Source organism: Molossus molossus, unplaced genomic scaffold, assembly GCF_014108415.1.
Source record: "Molossus molossus isolate mMolMol1 unplaced genomic scaffold, mMolMol1.p scaffold_m16_p_12, whole genome shotgun sequence".
Taxonomy (NCBI): domain Eukaryota; kingdom Metazoa; phylum Chordata; class Mammalia; order Chiroptera; family Molossidae; genus Molossus; species Molossus molossus.
Genome location: NW_023425347.1, coordinates 78237009 through 78254118, shown reverse-complemented (window position 1 = coordinate 78254118; position 17110 = coordinate 78237009). Strand labels below are relative to the sequence as shown.

Genomic DNA, 17110 nt, shown 5'->3' with positions numbered 1-17110 from the left:
AGAGGTCTTAGCATAGAGGGTGCTGGATTTGATGTATCAGAAGAACACCATGGACACCATTAGGGCACAGACTTCATCCAAGACACTAACAATGTCTTCCATGCAATCCTGTTGACAACATGGAAAACGTGTTGAGCTGAATGCGAGGGTAGTTAGATTGCCTTGTATTCAAATGACTGTATTCATCAATGCCTTCATTTATTCAACAAATAGTCAATAACCACCTACTATGTGCCGCGCACAGTGCTAGATGCACTGGACAAGCGGTGACTCATCAGCTATGGCCCGTGCTTGTACAGTGCTGATGTCTAAGGTAACTGAGACTTACAGCACAACAAGTGCTATCACAGGGAAGTTCAGAGACTCACAGAAGGAGGTGGGAGTCAAGAAATGCTTCTTGGAGGAAAAGGCACGTTTGCTGAGACCTGAGGGATAACGAGAAGTTGGCACAGAGTGTGAGGGAAGGCGTAGTGCCTTCTGGGACGTGGATGCTCAGTACAGTGGAGCGGAGAGGTTGTATGAGGCAGAAAGGAGCAGTGTGTGAGTCTGGAGACGCCGATCAGGGCAGGGGTCGTGCAGGGCCTGAGAGCATGAGGAAGCCAATGGGGTTTCGAAGCTGGTTCAAGCATAAGGTACTGGACCCAAGACCACTGCATAAAGCCGACAGACTCTGACATTGGTCATTTCCTTCCTAACGTACTGATGGCAAACAGAGCTGAAGGGAGGGAAGACGTGTTCATCCCAGGCTCAGATGGCATGAAGCATGCCGGACCACAGAGAGGGACCATGGAAGCATCACTGTCCAGAGCAGTGGTTCCCAAACCCAACCATACTGCAGGCCAATACCACCTGGCCTCTTTACAACAGACCCTCAGAGGGAGGCCAGGGAGGAAGAAGAGGCTGGAATCCATGCCTACCTCCCAAGGATGGAGAGATGGGGCAGGCTTTGGTACTCCGGAAACAAAGAGAAGACTAACTGCCCGAGGGTTCAATAATAGGATTTACTAGGGATAAATGACAGGTCCTGCCTTTAGGCTCCAAAGATCAGCTGCCAAAGAGAGGATGAGAGAAGTTATAGATCAGCAGTGATGCCTGTGGAAAACCTAGTGATCTCATGAGACTACCAGCCCAGCCTAAACAGCAGAGTGAATGGCTGCTGCAAAGGCTAAGATAATCTGGGGCCGTATAACTAGACACCAAAACTGAGATCTGAGGAGGTGATGAGCTTACTGGTTTCAATACACAAGCAGTACTATGATTAGCTCTCGACATCATGCCAGAAGCATCGGGCATCTTTAATCCGAAAAAAAAGCCTTTACATTTCTGTAGGGCTGCATCGTGGGGCAGAGAGCAAATCCAAGCCACAGTCAGTGGGCAGGGCGATGACAATTGTAAGAGGAATAGGTAACATTTGTTGAGTGCTTACATGGCTGTGGTCTAAACACCTTACATGTATTAATTCATTTAATCCTTACAAAAATCCTGTGAGGCAGGTACTGTTATTTTGCAAAATTAAGTAATTTGAGAAGTGATGGAGGCAGCTTTCAAACTCGGGCCGTTAGATTCCAGAACCTGCGAACTTACCCACAATGCCAGATTGCTAAAATGTATTAAGAGCTTCTTTTGTTTCAAGTATACTAATTCTCACAATGATTCCATGAGATCAAACCTATTATTATCCCCATTTTACAGATGAAGAAATCTAAGCTTAGAGAAGTTCAGTGACTTACCCAAAGGGACAGAGCCTGGAGGGAGGGAATAAGGGTTTAAAGTCAGACAGATGGACTTTAGAACCTACATTTTTCAATGACCAAGTTATACTGCCTTTCCTGGAACTGCAGGGGGACACGTTTGAGGGCAAAATCTGCAGCAAAGATTGGAGGGGGCCAAAACATTTGCAACCAGGGACAAAGCAAGGTCAAAAAGTGGTGAGCTTCCTGTTACAGACGGTGTTCAATCAGAGACAGGATATGCACCGACTGAGGGGGTCCCCCTGTGACTCAGAACACTGGTTCTCAAATGTGGTCCTCAGATAAACAGCATCAGCATTATCTGAGAACCTGTAAAAATGCACATTCTCAGGCCCTGGCCGGTCTGGCTCAGTGGTTAGAGCGTCAGCCCGCGGACCAGAGAGTCCCAGGTTTGGTTTCTGCTAAGGGCATGTACCTCGGTTGCAGTTTTTCCCCGGCCCCAGTTGGGGTCATGTGGGTGGCAATCAGTCGATGTGTCTCTCTCATGTCCATGTTTCTCTCTCTCTCTTCCTCCCTCTCTCCCTCCTGTTCCATGTGAAGATTAATGCAAAAATGTTCTCAGGTGAGGATAAAAAAAATTTTTAAATGCACATTCTCGGGCCTTGCTCCGGACTCACTGAATCAGAATTTGTGAGCGTGGGGCCCAGCAATCTGTCTTTTCACTGAACGCTCCAAGTGATTCTTATGCATGCTAATGGTTGAGAGCCAGAGGCCTGGAATGACCCCTGGGGTTCCTTTCAGCCTGGATTCTGTGAGTCTTCACCACAGATGGAAAATGTGATGCCTGGAGCCCTGGGAAGTCCATGGCTGCTGCTCCTGCTTTTCCACCCTATTGGGCAGGCTTTTCGGAACAGCATATTTCAGTTCTGCAAAGCAGATGCAGGAAGGCTTTGCAGAAGTCTCCCTTGGTCCCATCTTTAAAGAGCTCATCTCTGCAGTTGTTCTGAGAACTGTATGCCCCCCTTCCATTGGCAGCCTGTCTGCATCAACCCCTTTAATAGTGCAAGACTTAATTGTCTCCTATGGATTGGAACCCTCTTCACACAAACTAGAATCTTAGCTCCTTCTCATTCCTCTTTTCCCCTCTGCCTTTCTTAACCACCATTCAGCATGGAACCAAAGGATTTGGAGTTGAAGCTGCCCTGCCCCCCCCCCATCTCACTCCATCTCGTTTTCTCCCATCTGAATGCTCACTGTGGGGCTCTCTCCTCCCCAGCTTTTGCCGCAGCCTCATTACCTGGCGTCTCCAGAGGAGCCAGCAGTGTCTGTCGGCTGTGGTCCTGCCTCCCGCTGCAGACCCTCTCTGAGCTGCACCTACTGCCTGCCCAGGAAGCAACACTGGACTCCCCATCCAAGGACTGGTCAGGACTCCCTGGACCAGTCCCTCAAGAGCATCCCACAACCAGAATCTTCCAGCCTCTGGATACATGCAAAATGCATTTTGGTGAAAACACTGCAAACGTAGGGAAGAACCAGCACCCTGTGGCTGCAGGTGTGTGAGAAGGCCAAAGGAGTCTGGGAGCTGGCACGCAGCAGCCTCCTGGGAAGGGCACCACCCCTGCTCCCCAGCACGGTGGATAGCTGTCACAGGCTAATTCCACTGCAGGCACGTGGGTATGTGGGGAGTGGGCAGAGGTCGCGCATTGAGCTGCACGGAGTATTGAGCACGAGGGTTGACACAAGGCGGAGGGTACATGAGAAGCGGACAGCCTCAGAGCTCAGTCTGATGGTGGCGTCATGGCCTCCACTGTTGGGGAATCCTCTTCTCCTAACATTTATTAAGCATCAGTCACTGTGCAAACAACTGTATATACTTTATCTCTTTTAATCCTCACCCTAACCCGATGAAGATGCCACTGTAAGATTCAACCATATGAAATTTTTATAGGTCAAAACAGCTGAATATGGATTAATCTAATATTAATAATTCTATCTTAGAGATAATGAAATGGAGGCTCCGAGGTGAAGTGACGTGCCCAAGGTCACACAGCAAGTACATAGGAGACTCACACTCCAACTCAGGTCCACCACATTTCACCAAACCTAAGACACACCGTTGTTTTGAAGTGCCAAGAAAATCCTGCAAGTAAACTCGGACATGACGGGTGAGACACCAGTTTCAAAGATGTGAAAGTGTGTGTGTGTGTGTGTGAGTGTGTGTGCGTGTCCATCTTAGAATCAATAGAATACATTATTTCATTCCAAAAACTCATTCTGCCTCTTAGTAGTGATGGGGGAGAGGTAGGTTTGGGTATCCCTGGGCAGCTCCACGGCATGACACACACATTAGAGAAAGCCCTCGACTCCCACAAGCAAAACTACAGCCAAGGTCAATAAGCATTTGCAAACAAGGTCTAAAGGTCAAAGGAAGCAAGGAGAGGGACAGAGGACGGTGACCTTTGAGGAGAGGGGAGTGCCAGGCTAGAGCAGGAGGCAGTGTGGACCCTGGAGGTAATTCCAGCGGAAGGACAGAAGGACGAGGTGGGGCAGGGTGCTCTGGGCACGGTGGCGACAAATGTGGCTAATGGGAAACAAAAGCAAACTCAGAAGGACCTGTTGTTCTCAAACCCAGCCCTCTCACCCTCAATCCAGTCCCTCCTAGTCACAACTCAATTAAGATTCTGTCTCTGAATCACAAGAGAATCGGAAGACAACACTGACTCCATGAGAAAACACAGGTGCTGGTGTGGGCCAGTGAGGCACCCAGGGACACAGCATCGAGGGAGGCGCTCACGCTCCTGGTCAGCTGTGCAAGGGTAAGGTCGGCACCCGACAGCCTCCTGAAATTCTGTCCCCAGATGCCTGGCTCCTCACTGTCCCGGCCCCATGCGCGTCAGACTCCTCACACAACAAAAGAAGAGCTGGTCTCTGCACAGCATGTAAGCTTTCTTGAACAGACAGCATACCTATTTGACTCTATGGGGCAGGCAGTATCATCCCCATTTTACAGATGGGGAAATTGAGGCCCTGGAAAATAACATGATCCCTCTGATTGTGCCTGTCTTAAATCTGTCACCTCTGTAGGGACTCAGCAGTGCAGTTTCCCCGGTGTCCCCTGGAAGAAGGAACATGGTGGGAAAGAAGGGTTAGGTCTTACCCATAGGGAAGGGTGGATTGGGTAGCTCTTGCACCCAAGTCCCTACACCCTACCCATACTTTCTCCAGGGCCCAGCGTCAGAGGGCCTTAACTTCATATTGTCCCCTAACTCAATTCCTAGCGAGGCAGGCTCTATTTAGAAGGTTGGAATGTGACTTTTGCTTAAAAATGAAATGAGCATAAAACCTAATAGCCTGGAAAGGCTGTTGGAGGGAAGAGGGGATGGAGCTGGGGAGAGACAAAGGAGGTAACAGAAGGAAGGGAGAACAAAAAGCTAATTCACCGACCACCTTCTCTGGCCGGGTCACCAGCTGATGAGGATGGAGGTGAGGGGGAGACACAGACATGAGGCCCTGGAGTTCCCTCAAGGCTCTGACGGTCCTTGAGATCAGCTGGAGCCCCGAGGGCAAAGGCATTCCTGCGGGGCAACTGGCCACATCCAAGGGCGAGTCCAGGCTTTATTTCAGGCTTAGATAAGTGCTGGGCAGAGTGCAAAAAAGCCGGACAAGGGGGAGTGTAGTCAGAATAAGAATGTGTGTTGGCAGGAAGGCTGGGAAAGACCAACCACACTGTTCCTCTCAAGGAAGCATATCCGCCACATGGCCCACCAGCAAGGACATCTCCCTGGCGCTGGTGGGGTTAAATGTCACACAGCCCACACAGCTATCCCCTATAGCAGGTGAAACAGCCCAGCCAGGCCACACTCTGTACCCAGAACCATGGGGGTGGGGCAATGCACTCAGCACCAGTAAAAATCGTTGTTTTCTCTCCTCCAACTACACAGTCAGCTAAAAGCACTGGATCTGGGGTCAGGATGACAGAGGCGAGTTCTTATCCTGCCTCTACCACTCACTGGCTGTGTTCTTGAGCAAGTGACTTCACCAAGTTTAGTTCCCTCATCTGCAGAATGGGAATAATGCCAGCAGGGTGGCCAAGACGAAATAAGATGATGGATAAAATGCAACAGCTACATTTATTGAGCATGTATTATTCACCCACATTACCAGTCATTGTGTGAAAAGATTTAGCACAGTGCCTGGCAGTGAATAAGTGCTCAAATAAATCGGGGCCGGTGTGTTGTTTTTTTGTTGTTTTATTAGTTTGATAGTGTTCCAGACCCAGGTGGAGTCCCAGGCAGGAGACTTGGCCGACAAGGCCACCTCGGCACAGGCACACTGCCCCCTGGTGCTGCTGCTGGGGATCGGCACCTGGGAGAAGAGCAACTCAAGCCAACAAGCTCACACAAGGCCCCCATCGGCATCACTCAGGCCCTCGGCCCATCTGCCCAGCCCAAGCTCCAGCCCCATCACACCAGCCTCTGGAAGACAAGCCGGTCCTGTTGAGTGCTGGCCGGAGAGGAAGAGCCCTGATCCTGGGCTTCAGTCCTCTCTGTTGCCAGGTAGAACCTGGGTTGCTCCGGGCAGCCAAGTGGAGCAGCAGCTTTCTCTGTTCCCTCTGGAGGGTCCTGAGCAAGCAAAGTGAGGCTCGGGCCAAAATCGTGGGAGGCAGAGGCACAGCAGCCATTTGTTACAGGGTGGAGGAGGCCTGACCTCAGGTGTTGAGCACAACCACGTCTCCCCGTACAAAAGCACCCCAAGCAGCCCTGCAGCCTCTTCTGCACACAGCCTTGCACCTCTCCAAAGAGGAGAGGTGTTCTAGTGCCCACAGGGGCATCTGTGCCTCCTCCCCCATGGGGTGGACTTAGTTCCCTGGGACAGGGACAGAGAGTGCTCATGGGAACGCAGTGACTCAGTGAGCCTCATGGGCCCCACAAAGGATCCTAAAAGCAGCTAAGCAGCCTTAGGGGGTAGGGAATGAAGAGTGACCCCTGAAAAGTCCTTTCAAATGAAATTAGCTGTCGTGGTCCAGGCAGGGGGATGCAAGCGGAAGGGCCTAGTGGGGACAAGGTGCCTGGCTCACTCTGCATAAACCATCTTGAAAAACCCCAGAACAGCCTGACGTCAAAAGACTATTTAGCGCAGTGCAAGGCAGGCATCAGGAAGGAATTAAACTCCCGCTCAGGGAGGGAAGCTGGGGCTGACAGGAGCGGCTGGGCTAGAAAGTGGAGGCAGAAATTCCTCAAGTTAATGTTTTCTAAGGCCCCTCGGGCCACTCCCAGGTCTTGTCTGAAGCTATTTACTTCCAGGGGGGAAAACCCTATTGATCTTCATTCAGCTCCTGTCTGCTCCTACAAAGCGGTGGTGATGTTTCAGCGCATCACCAGTCACTGCGAGAAATTCTCATTGTTTTATACGAAGCGGCTCCCAAACTCAGGAGACAAACGTTCAGGACCGCTGGGGTGAACTCATGGGAGGGATGCAGGTGGGTTGGTTTGGGAACTCTGGGGGCAGGGGGACCTCACTCCCCTGGGACAGACTTCAGTTGCCTGCTGAGCCAGCCCAGCCTAGGCTCAGGGCCTCATCGCTCCGATCTGATCTGCTTTGTCTGTAGATGCTCAGAGAGTCCAGAGCTGAGCCAGCCCTTCGTTCCAACCCCCCCCCCCCCACACACACACACACAAACACACACCTGCTTTATGTCTCTGCAGTCATTTGGCTCTGAGCCTCACCCCTGGTTGGCTAGAGATCACCACCATCCATTCGAGCTCCCCAGCTGCCGCCACCGCTGTCTGGTTCCCTTTTCAAATTCCAGGCTGGCCCTTGATCCTACAGTATATATGTAACATGAAACCCAAGGAATCTAACCATGAATCTACAACGGTGCTGCCGGTCCCCACCGGCCTGCACTACAGGAAACTCTGACGCCTCAGAATAGCCCCAACCATCACGGCCAACCCAACAATTTTCAGATAGGGAAACAAGCTCAAGGGGTGGGGGAGTAAGGTTTGAACACGGCGGTCCAGTAAACTGGTAGACGATAGATCGGAAAACCCAGGCTCCTGGCTTCCAGCCTAAGGCCTCTCTACTTCTGAGTCATGTAACCAGGAAATCCAGGTCCCCACATGAGGTCACTGAAGCTCATTCGGCTGAGAAGACCCATGCATTAAACTGCTTTCCATGAGTTAAGACTAGGATCCATCTGAACAATAACAGTGATTACAATAATAATAATAAAATACCACAAAATATGCCTTGAAAACCTTCAATGAGCAACACCTGATAATCACACGCAGAATACACCTTCCACATATTCAAATAAAATAATCAATGAGCACCCCCCCCTGCAGACTACAATCCAATTACTCTCTCTCCCTCACTCTCCTTTGTTACTTGCAAACCATCCAAGCAATCAATGCCTTGACCTCTCCCTCTGATAGACACAATTACAAAAAGACAGAGCAATGCAATTCATCTATTCAAGACGGATTGTTTGAACACTCTGTCACACTGCTGAGCTATCCATCTCCTTGTCTAAGAGGAAATTTCAGCCCCCAAAAAAGGCACAAAGAGAGGGGGCGTATGCTGCTCCCCAGCCCACAGAGCCCTCTGCACACCTGCAGGAAAACCCTCTCCCTGACTGGTGCTCTGCACACCTGCCTGCCAGAGAAGGATTCGGCTCCAAGCACAGCCGGCTCAGGCACCAGTCCTGGGAACCGCAAACACACAGCACACTCCCGAACCCAGTGTATGGGGCCTCAGTGCCTGCAGCCCCAGCCAGAGCCCTGAGATCGAAGGCGTGGGGAGGTATGAGAAAACGGAGATGGCATCGGGCCCAGCCAAGGCCGTATGTTTGGGTTTCAGTAAGAGAATCTTTCTCGTTCTGTGCCATGTCCACTGTAGTTCCCTGACCCCGGCTGAGGCTTGAGCCTGGGATCAGAAGGATGGAAGTTAACTCCCCAGGAAGCTCCAGAGAAGCCCAGAAGCCTCAGAGCCTTCCCATCCTCCTACCAAGCTGGCGCAGCTCCGGTGGTCACGTTTGGCATCTGCACAGCACCCCAGTCCTCCGGCTGAAAATCAAATGGGGCCAGGCTTTCGGATATAAATGGCCTGGGCCGACACGCTAATTAATCTTGGGTTTAATACAAAGAAGATTAGAAGAGAAGAGGGCTTTGCCATCTTTAATTGCATTATTACACGCTGAACCCAAGAAAGGACGCTGAACCCAAGAAAGGGCGCTAAACCCAAGAAAGGGCCTGCAGGCTTGAGGTTCCGTCAGGGCAGTGAGGAGACCCCCTGTGCACGTCAATTTCACAGTGTGTGGGGCAAGTGAGGGTACATCACCCTGTCCCTTCGGCTTGTTCTTCTGGGGCTGGCTTCACCTGCTCCTTGAGGCTGGGCGGGAAGCATGCCCATCCCACCCCTGCAGAGGAGGAACCGTGGAAGAGGATCCTGCAATGCATGAGCTGAGCACATAGCCTTTCTTCTCCCCCTTTTCTCCCAAGGGCACCTACCATGCAGGCTCCCAAAACACAGAGGGAAGGAAGGTGGGAGTAAAGGAAGGGTTGCCCACTACTAAAGGGCTGCTTGCCTCTGGAATGGGGGCAGAGATATTAGATATTTTTGGCTTGCCAGGAACACCCAGGACTGCAAAGGGTTAAGCCTGACCGTGAGGGCTGTCCCCAGAGTCCAGTAACTAAACTCCTCTGCCTCCCGGTGTGCACCTGCCAGAATCCAGGGGTATGGAATGAAAGACCTCGGCCTGAGCAACGCTAAGGACTGTACATCAACCACCATCCAGACGTCCAGTTCAAGAGGGACTGAGATCCATGAGAGAGCTACGGAGGAGACAGATTCCCAGGATCTGATCACTTCCTAGAAAACCTCAAGTACGAAACCAAACCTGACATTGGTCCCCTGCAGCCTCTGGCAACCCAGGGGCCACACCTAGAGGAAGGTAGCTCTGGCTCAGCAGAGCCCGCCTTGTGCCAGACCTTGGTGGTGGCGCCTCGCGAACCCAGGCGGCCCGGGTCTCCGGCCTGGCGGCGTGTGTAGGGCCTGAGTGACGGAGGCTCCCGCGTGGCCAGGCTGGGCCCAGCCCTGGCGGTGGTGTGCCTGGGACACACAGCCCCCACCCCCCTACGCACAGCCCAGAGCGCTGCCTCCTGGGTGTTTGGGGCGACCACAACAAAGTTAAAGCCCGGAGTGAGAGTCTGGCGAGAAGAGATGCGGGGACGCCAGAGCCGCAGAAAACTACGCGCAGCCCCGCCAGCGGCCGCCAGCTGCGGAGGGATTTCCGCTAACTTTAAAAACCACTCTCGTCCCTCTCACCACCTTCCCTAGCTGCGTGGGGCAGGCTCGATTGCTCCCTTCCCCCGCCTGCGCTGCCCCCAGGCCAGGGAGAGGCCTGCGCCCGCCGCGAGGGGCGGCTGGAGCCACCACTAGGTCTGCTGCTTCTCTGCCCCACGCCACTGGGCTGAATGCGGGCCACCAAGGAGGCTAAGGGCGGCCGCCGGAGAGGAGACTGACTGCCACCGACATGCGAAGCCGTACCCTGCGTGCCCGCCGCGGCCGCTAGAGCCATGCCCTAGGTGGGGGCGAGGGGTCCACTGAGAGGAGGAGGGAAGAGAAGTTGGCGCCTTCCCCAGGGTTCCCGCTCCGCGAAGCCAGGTTCCAGAACTCGGTCTGCGGCCGGTCAAGCTGGCAGTTGCCGGGAAATGCGCCCGCTACTCAGGTTGGTGCTGGAACGCTTCGTTACACTCCGATAGCTCTGGCCTCCCAGGAGCGCACCAAGGGCCCCTCGCCCTCGCCCGCCGCTGCGGGGCTGCCTCCTCCCCATTAAGTAAGGCCTGTGACCCCGGCTTTGGAACTTTGTCCTCACCAGAAAGAGCTCCTGGTGGTCACCCGGCCCCAACAGCCCGGAAAGATTGGTAAAATCTCTTGAGGTCGCGTCCAGAGGCCCCATTCCCGCCCCCGCCCGGGCGCACGGAGACCCCAGGCTCCCGGGAGCTCTTACCGATCCGGATGACGTGGGGCATCCCGCGCGAGTCCGGGATCCAGAAGGCGCACACGAGGAGCCCGGCCCAGTATTCCCAAACCAGTCTCCGGAGGCGCCGCCAGGGAGCGGTCATCGTTGGGCGCCGCCGAGCGTGCCCGGGGCGCGGCCGTGGCGGGCTCCCTGGGGCGGCAGCTCTAGGCGCGGGCGCGCAGCAGCCCCCGAGGCGCCGCCTGGCCCAGCTGCCCGGCTCCCGAGCGCCGCTGCGAGTGGGGGGCGCCCCGCGGCGCCGCGCACATCTTACTGGGGGGCCGCCCCGCCGGCGCCCGCCCCGCCCGGCTGCCGCCCACGGGCCGCTCGCTAGCGAGGCTTCTGTGTTCTTCCCGAGCTCCGTTCGGACTCGGCTCCCGCTCTCGTCGGCTCGGCTCCCGCGCGGGCTCCCACCTGCCCAAGCTGCCGGGCGCTGGCGGGCGGGCTGCACGCGTCTCCGGCCGCTCCTCCTCCAGCCTCCGCCGATGCTATCGCCCCGGCTCTCACAAAGCCCCGGAGTGGAGTTGCACGCGCGCACACTCTCCCTCCCAGCCCCCTCCCCCGCGCCCTGCCTCCCGCCTCCCGCGCCGCCCGCCGCCCCCGCTCCCTCCGCGCACTCCCCCGCGCACACACACTTCACACTCACACCCGCCGAGGCTACACTTGCGCGCTCACACCTGAGCAGGGGGCGGGGAAGGAGACCCTGAACGCGGTTTGGGGCTACTCCGGGAGAACGAGGACTCTCCTCGATTCCCAGACGTCCCCATCCGCCCTGCTGCCCCCAGGTCCTTCAACTGAGAGGGCACGGAGCCTGGGAGCCGGGAGTGGAGCACGGGAGCTGGCACCGGGAGCTGGGAGAAGGCGGCAGCCTAGCCGCCCGACCGGCTGGAGGAGACGCGCCCGCCGGGAGCGGAGGGACCCGGAGCCCGCCGTCTGCGGAGTCTCGCCTTCCAACTCGCGCGCCGCTGAGGCCGGCTGGACGGCGGCGGCCGGAGACTGACCCGGGAACCGGCTTCCCTCCCTAACCCCATCCCTCATGGAATCAGAATTGGGGCTGGGGCTCGGGAGACAGAATTCAAAGAGAATTGCCTAAGCTAGGGGAGCGGCAGGAGCTGGTAGGGGCGTGCGAGCCCAGGCCAGACTCTGCTGTGGAAGGCAGGACTTGACCGCGCATTGCTAGGACAGGGACTTCGGAGAAAGACGGCTAAATCCTTATCAACAGGGGCAGCTGAGATGCACCCTGCTCCTTCCCATCTCTCTCTTCCAGCAACGCAGGAGTGGCTGGCCCCTTCCCCCATTCCTCCAGAGAAAAAAATAAAGAGAAACTGTAATTTTCTGTGGGATGGAGCAGGACCCGTGTGGGAGCAAGCTAGAAAGGGTTAAAAAAATACTTGTTTATTAGCAATAATAATTTTTTTTCAAGTGGAGCTGGGTGTCAAGGGAAGGGAAGGGCTGTGGAGCGAGTCTCGAGCAGGAGGCTGCGAATTACGCAGTTAGGCGAGTTTAATGACCTTTTTGACAGAGACAAAGCGGTGCTGATACAGTAGATAAATAAACGGGTCTGTCACAGGCAGCAGCTAGGCTGTGTGTGAATTTATTTTTCTCATTTAAATAATTTGATCTATTCCATCATTCCCAATCTCTCCCATTTGCCAGCTGTCTGGTAAGAGCATGGCCCCCAACATCGGAAAAGCAAATCTTTAATTTTCTTACAAATAGACTATGAGTGGAGCTCTATCTGGCCTATTAATTTCCCCGTCTTTTCTTTCCCTCCTTGTCTGGGCATAGGGGACCATGGCATTGTGTGGGGATGCGAATACTGCAGTGTGGCCAATCCTGCAGTTAGGAGGGGGCTCCCTCCCACCTGAAGTGGCGGGAACTGTGGCTGTGGGAGAAGAGGGTCCCAGGGCTCTGCTCCTGGGAAGAGAAAAAGGTGTGCCAGTCTTGGGGCCATCTTCAAAGACCCATCAGCAAAGGGAGGTTACCTGTGGTCTCTCTTTGCCAGACTTGAGCCTTCCTCACCCTTGAGCAGCAGCGGTTGGTTTCCCAAGCAGCCACTGGAAAATATTACCCAAGAGACCAGAGGGAAGGGCATTCAGACCAGAGCCAGAGACACAGCAGCTGCCACCTCTTGATAGAGAGTAACTGCCCCCTGTGGGCATCAGCAAGCGGGAAGCACAAGCCAGGAGCAGAAGGCCCCACCCTCCAGGATGAAGCTGGAGGAGCCTCTTTATTCAGGACTGGATATCTCATCTCCATCACCTACCAGCTTCCACAGCTGGTTTAGTTGCTCCAAGGAATGCAAAAGTCCAGGCTCTAAGGAAGTTCTTAAGAAAAAAATCCCAGTGCCCTGATTGGCAAGGGAGGTGTGGAAAGGAGATTGGTAGGACCTGAACTCAAGGCAAAGGATGCAGGGCTAAAAGGGCATCACCAGCAGTACCCAAGGATGGTTAGGAGATGGGGGAGGGGAGGAGCCTGGATGCTAGCTCTGTTTTGATTATCCTGCAGGCAGCCTCTTGCTATGAGGGGGGCAGGGTGCAAGGAACAGTGGCCTGGCTGAGAAACTGAAAAAGCAGAAGGGTGGAGGTGTGACACCTGGGAAGGGACAGATCTGCCACCCAGACCAGAACTCTGGGAAAGGCCAGTGGGAGGGAGAGATGAAGGGTGGGGAGCAGGAGGAGGAGGAACAGCCAAGAAAGTCAGCACAGCATGACACTGGTACTAGAGAGGTGGAAAGATAAAGGCAGAGGGAGAATCTGAGGCCCTGTCACCTGGGGCCCCCTGGCCACCCCCAGGGAAGCCACACAGGCTGGGCCTTGCTCTTGCACATTTCAGAGTGGGCGAGAGTTTGCCAGCGGCACAGCGGAGGGCGACTGTCCTCTGCTGCCATGTCTATTGGCTGCCGTGGGAAACAGCTTCCCGACGCAGGGGCTGTGGGTTCAGTCACTGGGCCTGGCAGCTAGCGGGAGCCCTGGGTCAGAAGGAGACTAGCTGCCTCCAGCCCAGGACTGGGCCTTCTTCTGGTCCTAGCTGCAAACCATTTTGTAACACAAAGGTCTCCCCAAACTGACTGCAGCCGGCTCCTCCCAGAGTGGTGGAGGGTGGGAAGCATTATAACAAAACAACAGCAATGATAATAATGACCGCGAGTATTTAATACATGTTTTCTATGTTCTGGACAATATACTCAATGCACCTGACATGCATCACTTCATCTAACCCTGTCCACAACTGGCTATGATAGGATTTGTATGATTTTTGCATTTTACAGATGAAGACTGAGCCTCAGAGAGATTAAGAATCCAAAGTCACCCAGCTAGTATCTGACCTTACCTCTCCCTCCTTCTTTCTCTTCCTTTCTTCCGTCCTTCCTTTAATATTTATTGGCCATCGTTACCAGGCATACAGGCCTGTCGCCTCCTAAGTGTGCAGGCTTGACCCTTGTCCTTTCTTACATGGGCTGAGGCAGGGGACAGGTTCTTGAAGAAGATCCCTGTCACCTGTCACCTTGGCTGGAGGCCCACTGGGGCTTCTGGCTGCTTGTGGAAAGGCTCAAGGAGATAGGATTTGGGTCCTTTACTAGAGCAAACTGGGGAGCTCCACAGTCCCCAGAAACCTGCAGCCCTCTCTCCCTGTCTCCTGCACCTGTCCAGGCTGTCCTGCCACCAGCAGGCACCGGAACTGGCACAATCTCAAGCTGCATCTCCGGGGACTGGGAGCCACCAATCCTGGCTTTTCAAATTGTTGGTAAACAAGTCTACCCATCAGCCAGGCCTGGGCTCCTCACTCCCCAACGAGGCAGCCAGCACTGGATTTATGAGGCCTCCAAACCTCATTCAGACTAATGCAGCTTTTCATTCCAAAATAAAAGGGGCCGCTGTCTGAAAGGACAAGTGCTCCCGCATTTCATTAACATCCCCGAAAAACGGCTGAGCTGGCCCCAGTCGCTGCCAGCCAGATTCATGTCTCCCACCGGCTCACAGATGGGGGCAGGGGGAGAAGAAACCTTAGGCTGCTGGCCCCTTCTGGGCCACTCCCACACCCCTCCCTGGCTTCTGCGGGGGTGAGAGGGGGTCCCCAGTGGTGGCCAAGCAGGCTCATTTGGACGAGTCCCCCGTGTGCGTGTTTTGTTAGACTCATCCACTCCAGCTCTCAGTCCCCCCGCAATCACTGTGAGTGATGAGGCCCTGGGCTCGAGTTACCGAGATTCATGATCTCCGCTTCCCTGGGAAACCACGGAGCACATGTGTGCGGTTGGCTGCGTGCAGATTCCTAGGGCTGGAGTGCCCTCTGCCGAAGCCTGCCTACCTTCATCTCCCTTCAGGCTGCCCCGTGGGTAGGCTGCCGGCGGCAGCTGGACACTGAAGCCAGGGGTCTCCTGCCCCTGCCCTAAGTGTCCCCCTACCAGCCTGCATGTCACAGCTGTGCAGACCTGTGCCCGGGTGCTTTGGTGTGAATGGGGTAGAGGTTACCTCATCCCCCATCTCATCCGGAAGTGGGGCCAGGAACAGGAGGCAGCTGCCAGCCCCTGCCTGGTCTTTGCTAACTGCCTGAGCAGGGAGGAAGAAGACAGACCTTCCTCATAGCCACTCTTAACAGCATTCTCTCCCCTTCAAAGTGTGTGCCAACGACAAGAGTCAAGACTCGGCCTTTCACAGGACACTGGGACTTACCTCTGGGCCCAGGGACAGGGACACTTTCATCAGCCTGGGGTCTTTGTCCCTCACTCCTGTCCCAAGAAGGAAGAAGCACAGCAGCAGCCAGCTGCCACCTGGGCAAGCAGCGAGCCCAGTGCAGATTGCATCACCTGAGATTTTTGTCAACAGTCAAGCAAGTTCACTCCCACTGAAGTAAATTCCTGTGTTTATTGTTAGCGTAACTGGCTGCTGCAAGTTATTTCTCAGCAGCGAGGGAGACAGGTAGACAAGCCACCAGAGATATGTTCTTTTCCTGACATCTGGGTTCCAATAGTTTGGGTGCAGTTCTGGTGGAGGAGTAGGTGGAACATGGCAATCGTGTTTGTACATACTGGAACAGTCACCGACGGTCTGGAGGCCCATGGGTTCTGCTGCCGCAGGCGGAAGGAAGGACTGCCTACAGGGAAACATCACCTCCCTCCAGCCCGGGCGGCAGGACCCCTTGCCCCGTGCCAGGGGTGGAGACCAAAGTCCCGTGTTCAGTCACTCACGTCATTCAGTCATTCCCTTATTAATGTATTCACGCAGTCACTCACTCATTCATTCACTCAGTCACATCTATTTATTCATTTGTTCATAGGATCATCTACTCATTCATTCATTCATTCATTCATTCACTCAGTCCCTTATCCATTTGTCTACTCATCCATTCCTTCAGCTATTTCCTAATTAAATAATTTATCCAATCATCTAATAATTCACTCAGATATTCATTTATCCATTTATTCAACCTTTTGCATAATTATTTGCTTACATTCCCTTACGTATGTGTTCACTTATTCATTCACTCACATTCATTCACTTACTTATTCATTTATCTATTCATTTACTTAGTCAAATACTCTTTCATTTAATCATGTAGGTGTTCGCTCTTTCATTCATGTTTCAGCCCTTTTTCGATCACCCACTGGCTTGCAGTTACTCACTCATTCAGTCTGCTATTCACCCACTGCCTCCCCACCAGATCAGAGACACTGCCTGCTTCTCTTGTCCTTGGCAACTTTTTAGGCTCAGCCTCAGACACCATCCAGCCTCACGGTACAGCCCAGGGTGCCCCAGCAACGTACCGAGCTCTTCAATCAGCCACCCAGGCTTCTTGGCCCCTTGAGAGCCCCAGCTCTCATAGCCTCCACTCGATCACAAAGCTCAGCAACCTTCAAGATTTCACTAACATCCCTGACCATGGAGGTGACCTGGGCCTTGGGCTTGTTCGCAAAAGCCAAAGCCCACTGAGACCCAGAGCCAGGCCTGATGATGGATGCAATCTAGAGCTGCCAATGATGCCACCACACTGAGCCAGGAGGCACGCTGACTTTCATCCCCACAATCGCTTTGTCCTTGAAACAACCCAGGAATGAAGAAATGGGCCCAGAGGAGTCAGATAACTTGCCCACAAATAGCTTTCTGGGGCTGGGGGTGGGGATGGGGGTGGGGTGGAGTGGATGGCGGCGGAAGCAGGCATGTACCTTTGCTCAGTGCGATGGGGAGCGAGCAGGTAAATGAGGAAATGAATGGTGAGTGAGAACGTGGATGAATGCATGAATGAATCAATGAGAGCATGAGCAGATGAACAAACAAGTGAATGAGGGAAAGGATGACCTGTGCCCAACAAATAAGTGGGAAAACTAAGCTTCCGCCCCAAGTTTCTGAACTCCAAGTCCAGTGCTCTTGGCTGCTTACAAGCTGCTCCCCCTGCCGCACCC

The 17110-nt window shown here is 54.1% G+C and overlaps 1 protein-coding gene across 1 annotated transcript in view; it reads right to left on the bottom strand.

Moving 5' to 3' along the window:
* The window catches only part of GRIK3 (glutamate ionotropic receptor kainate type subunit 3), a 208915-nt gene extending 198088 nt beyond the window's left edge, over positions 1 to 10827 (bottom strand). Inside the window, exon 1 of the mRNA XM_036256235.1 lies at positions 10702 to 10827. Within this exon, the coding sequence (XP_036112128.1) occupies positions 10702 to 10816 (115 nt within the window). The 5' untranslated portion in view covers positions 10817 to 10827. The remainder of the gene's footprint in view (positions 1 to 10701) is intronic.
* Between the last annotated feature and the right edge of the window lie 6283 nt (positions 10828 to 17110).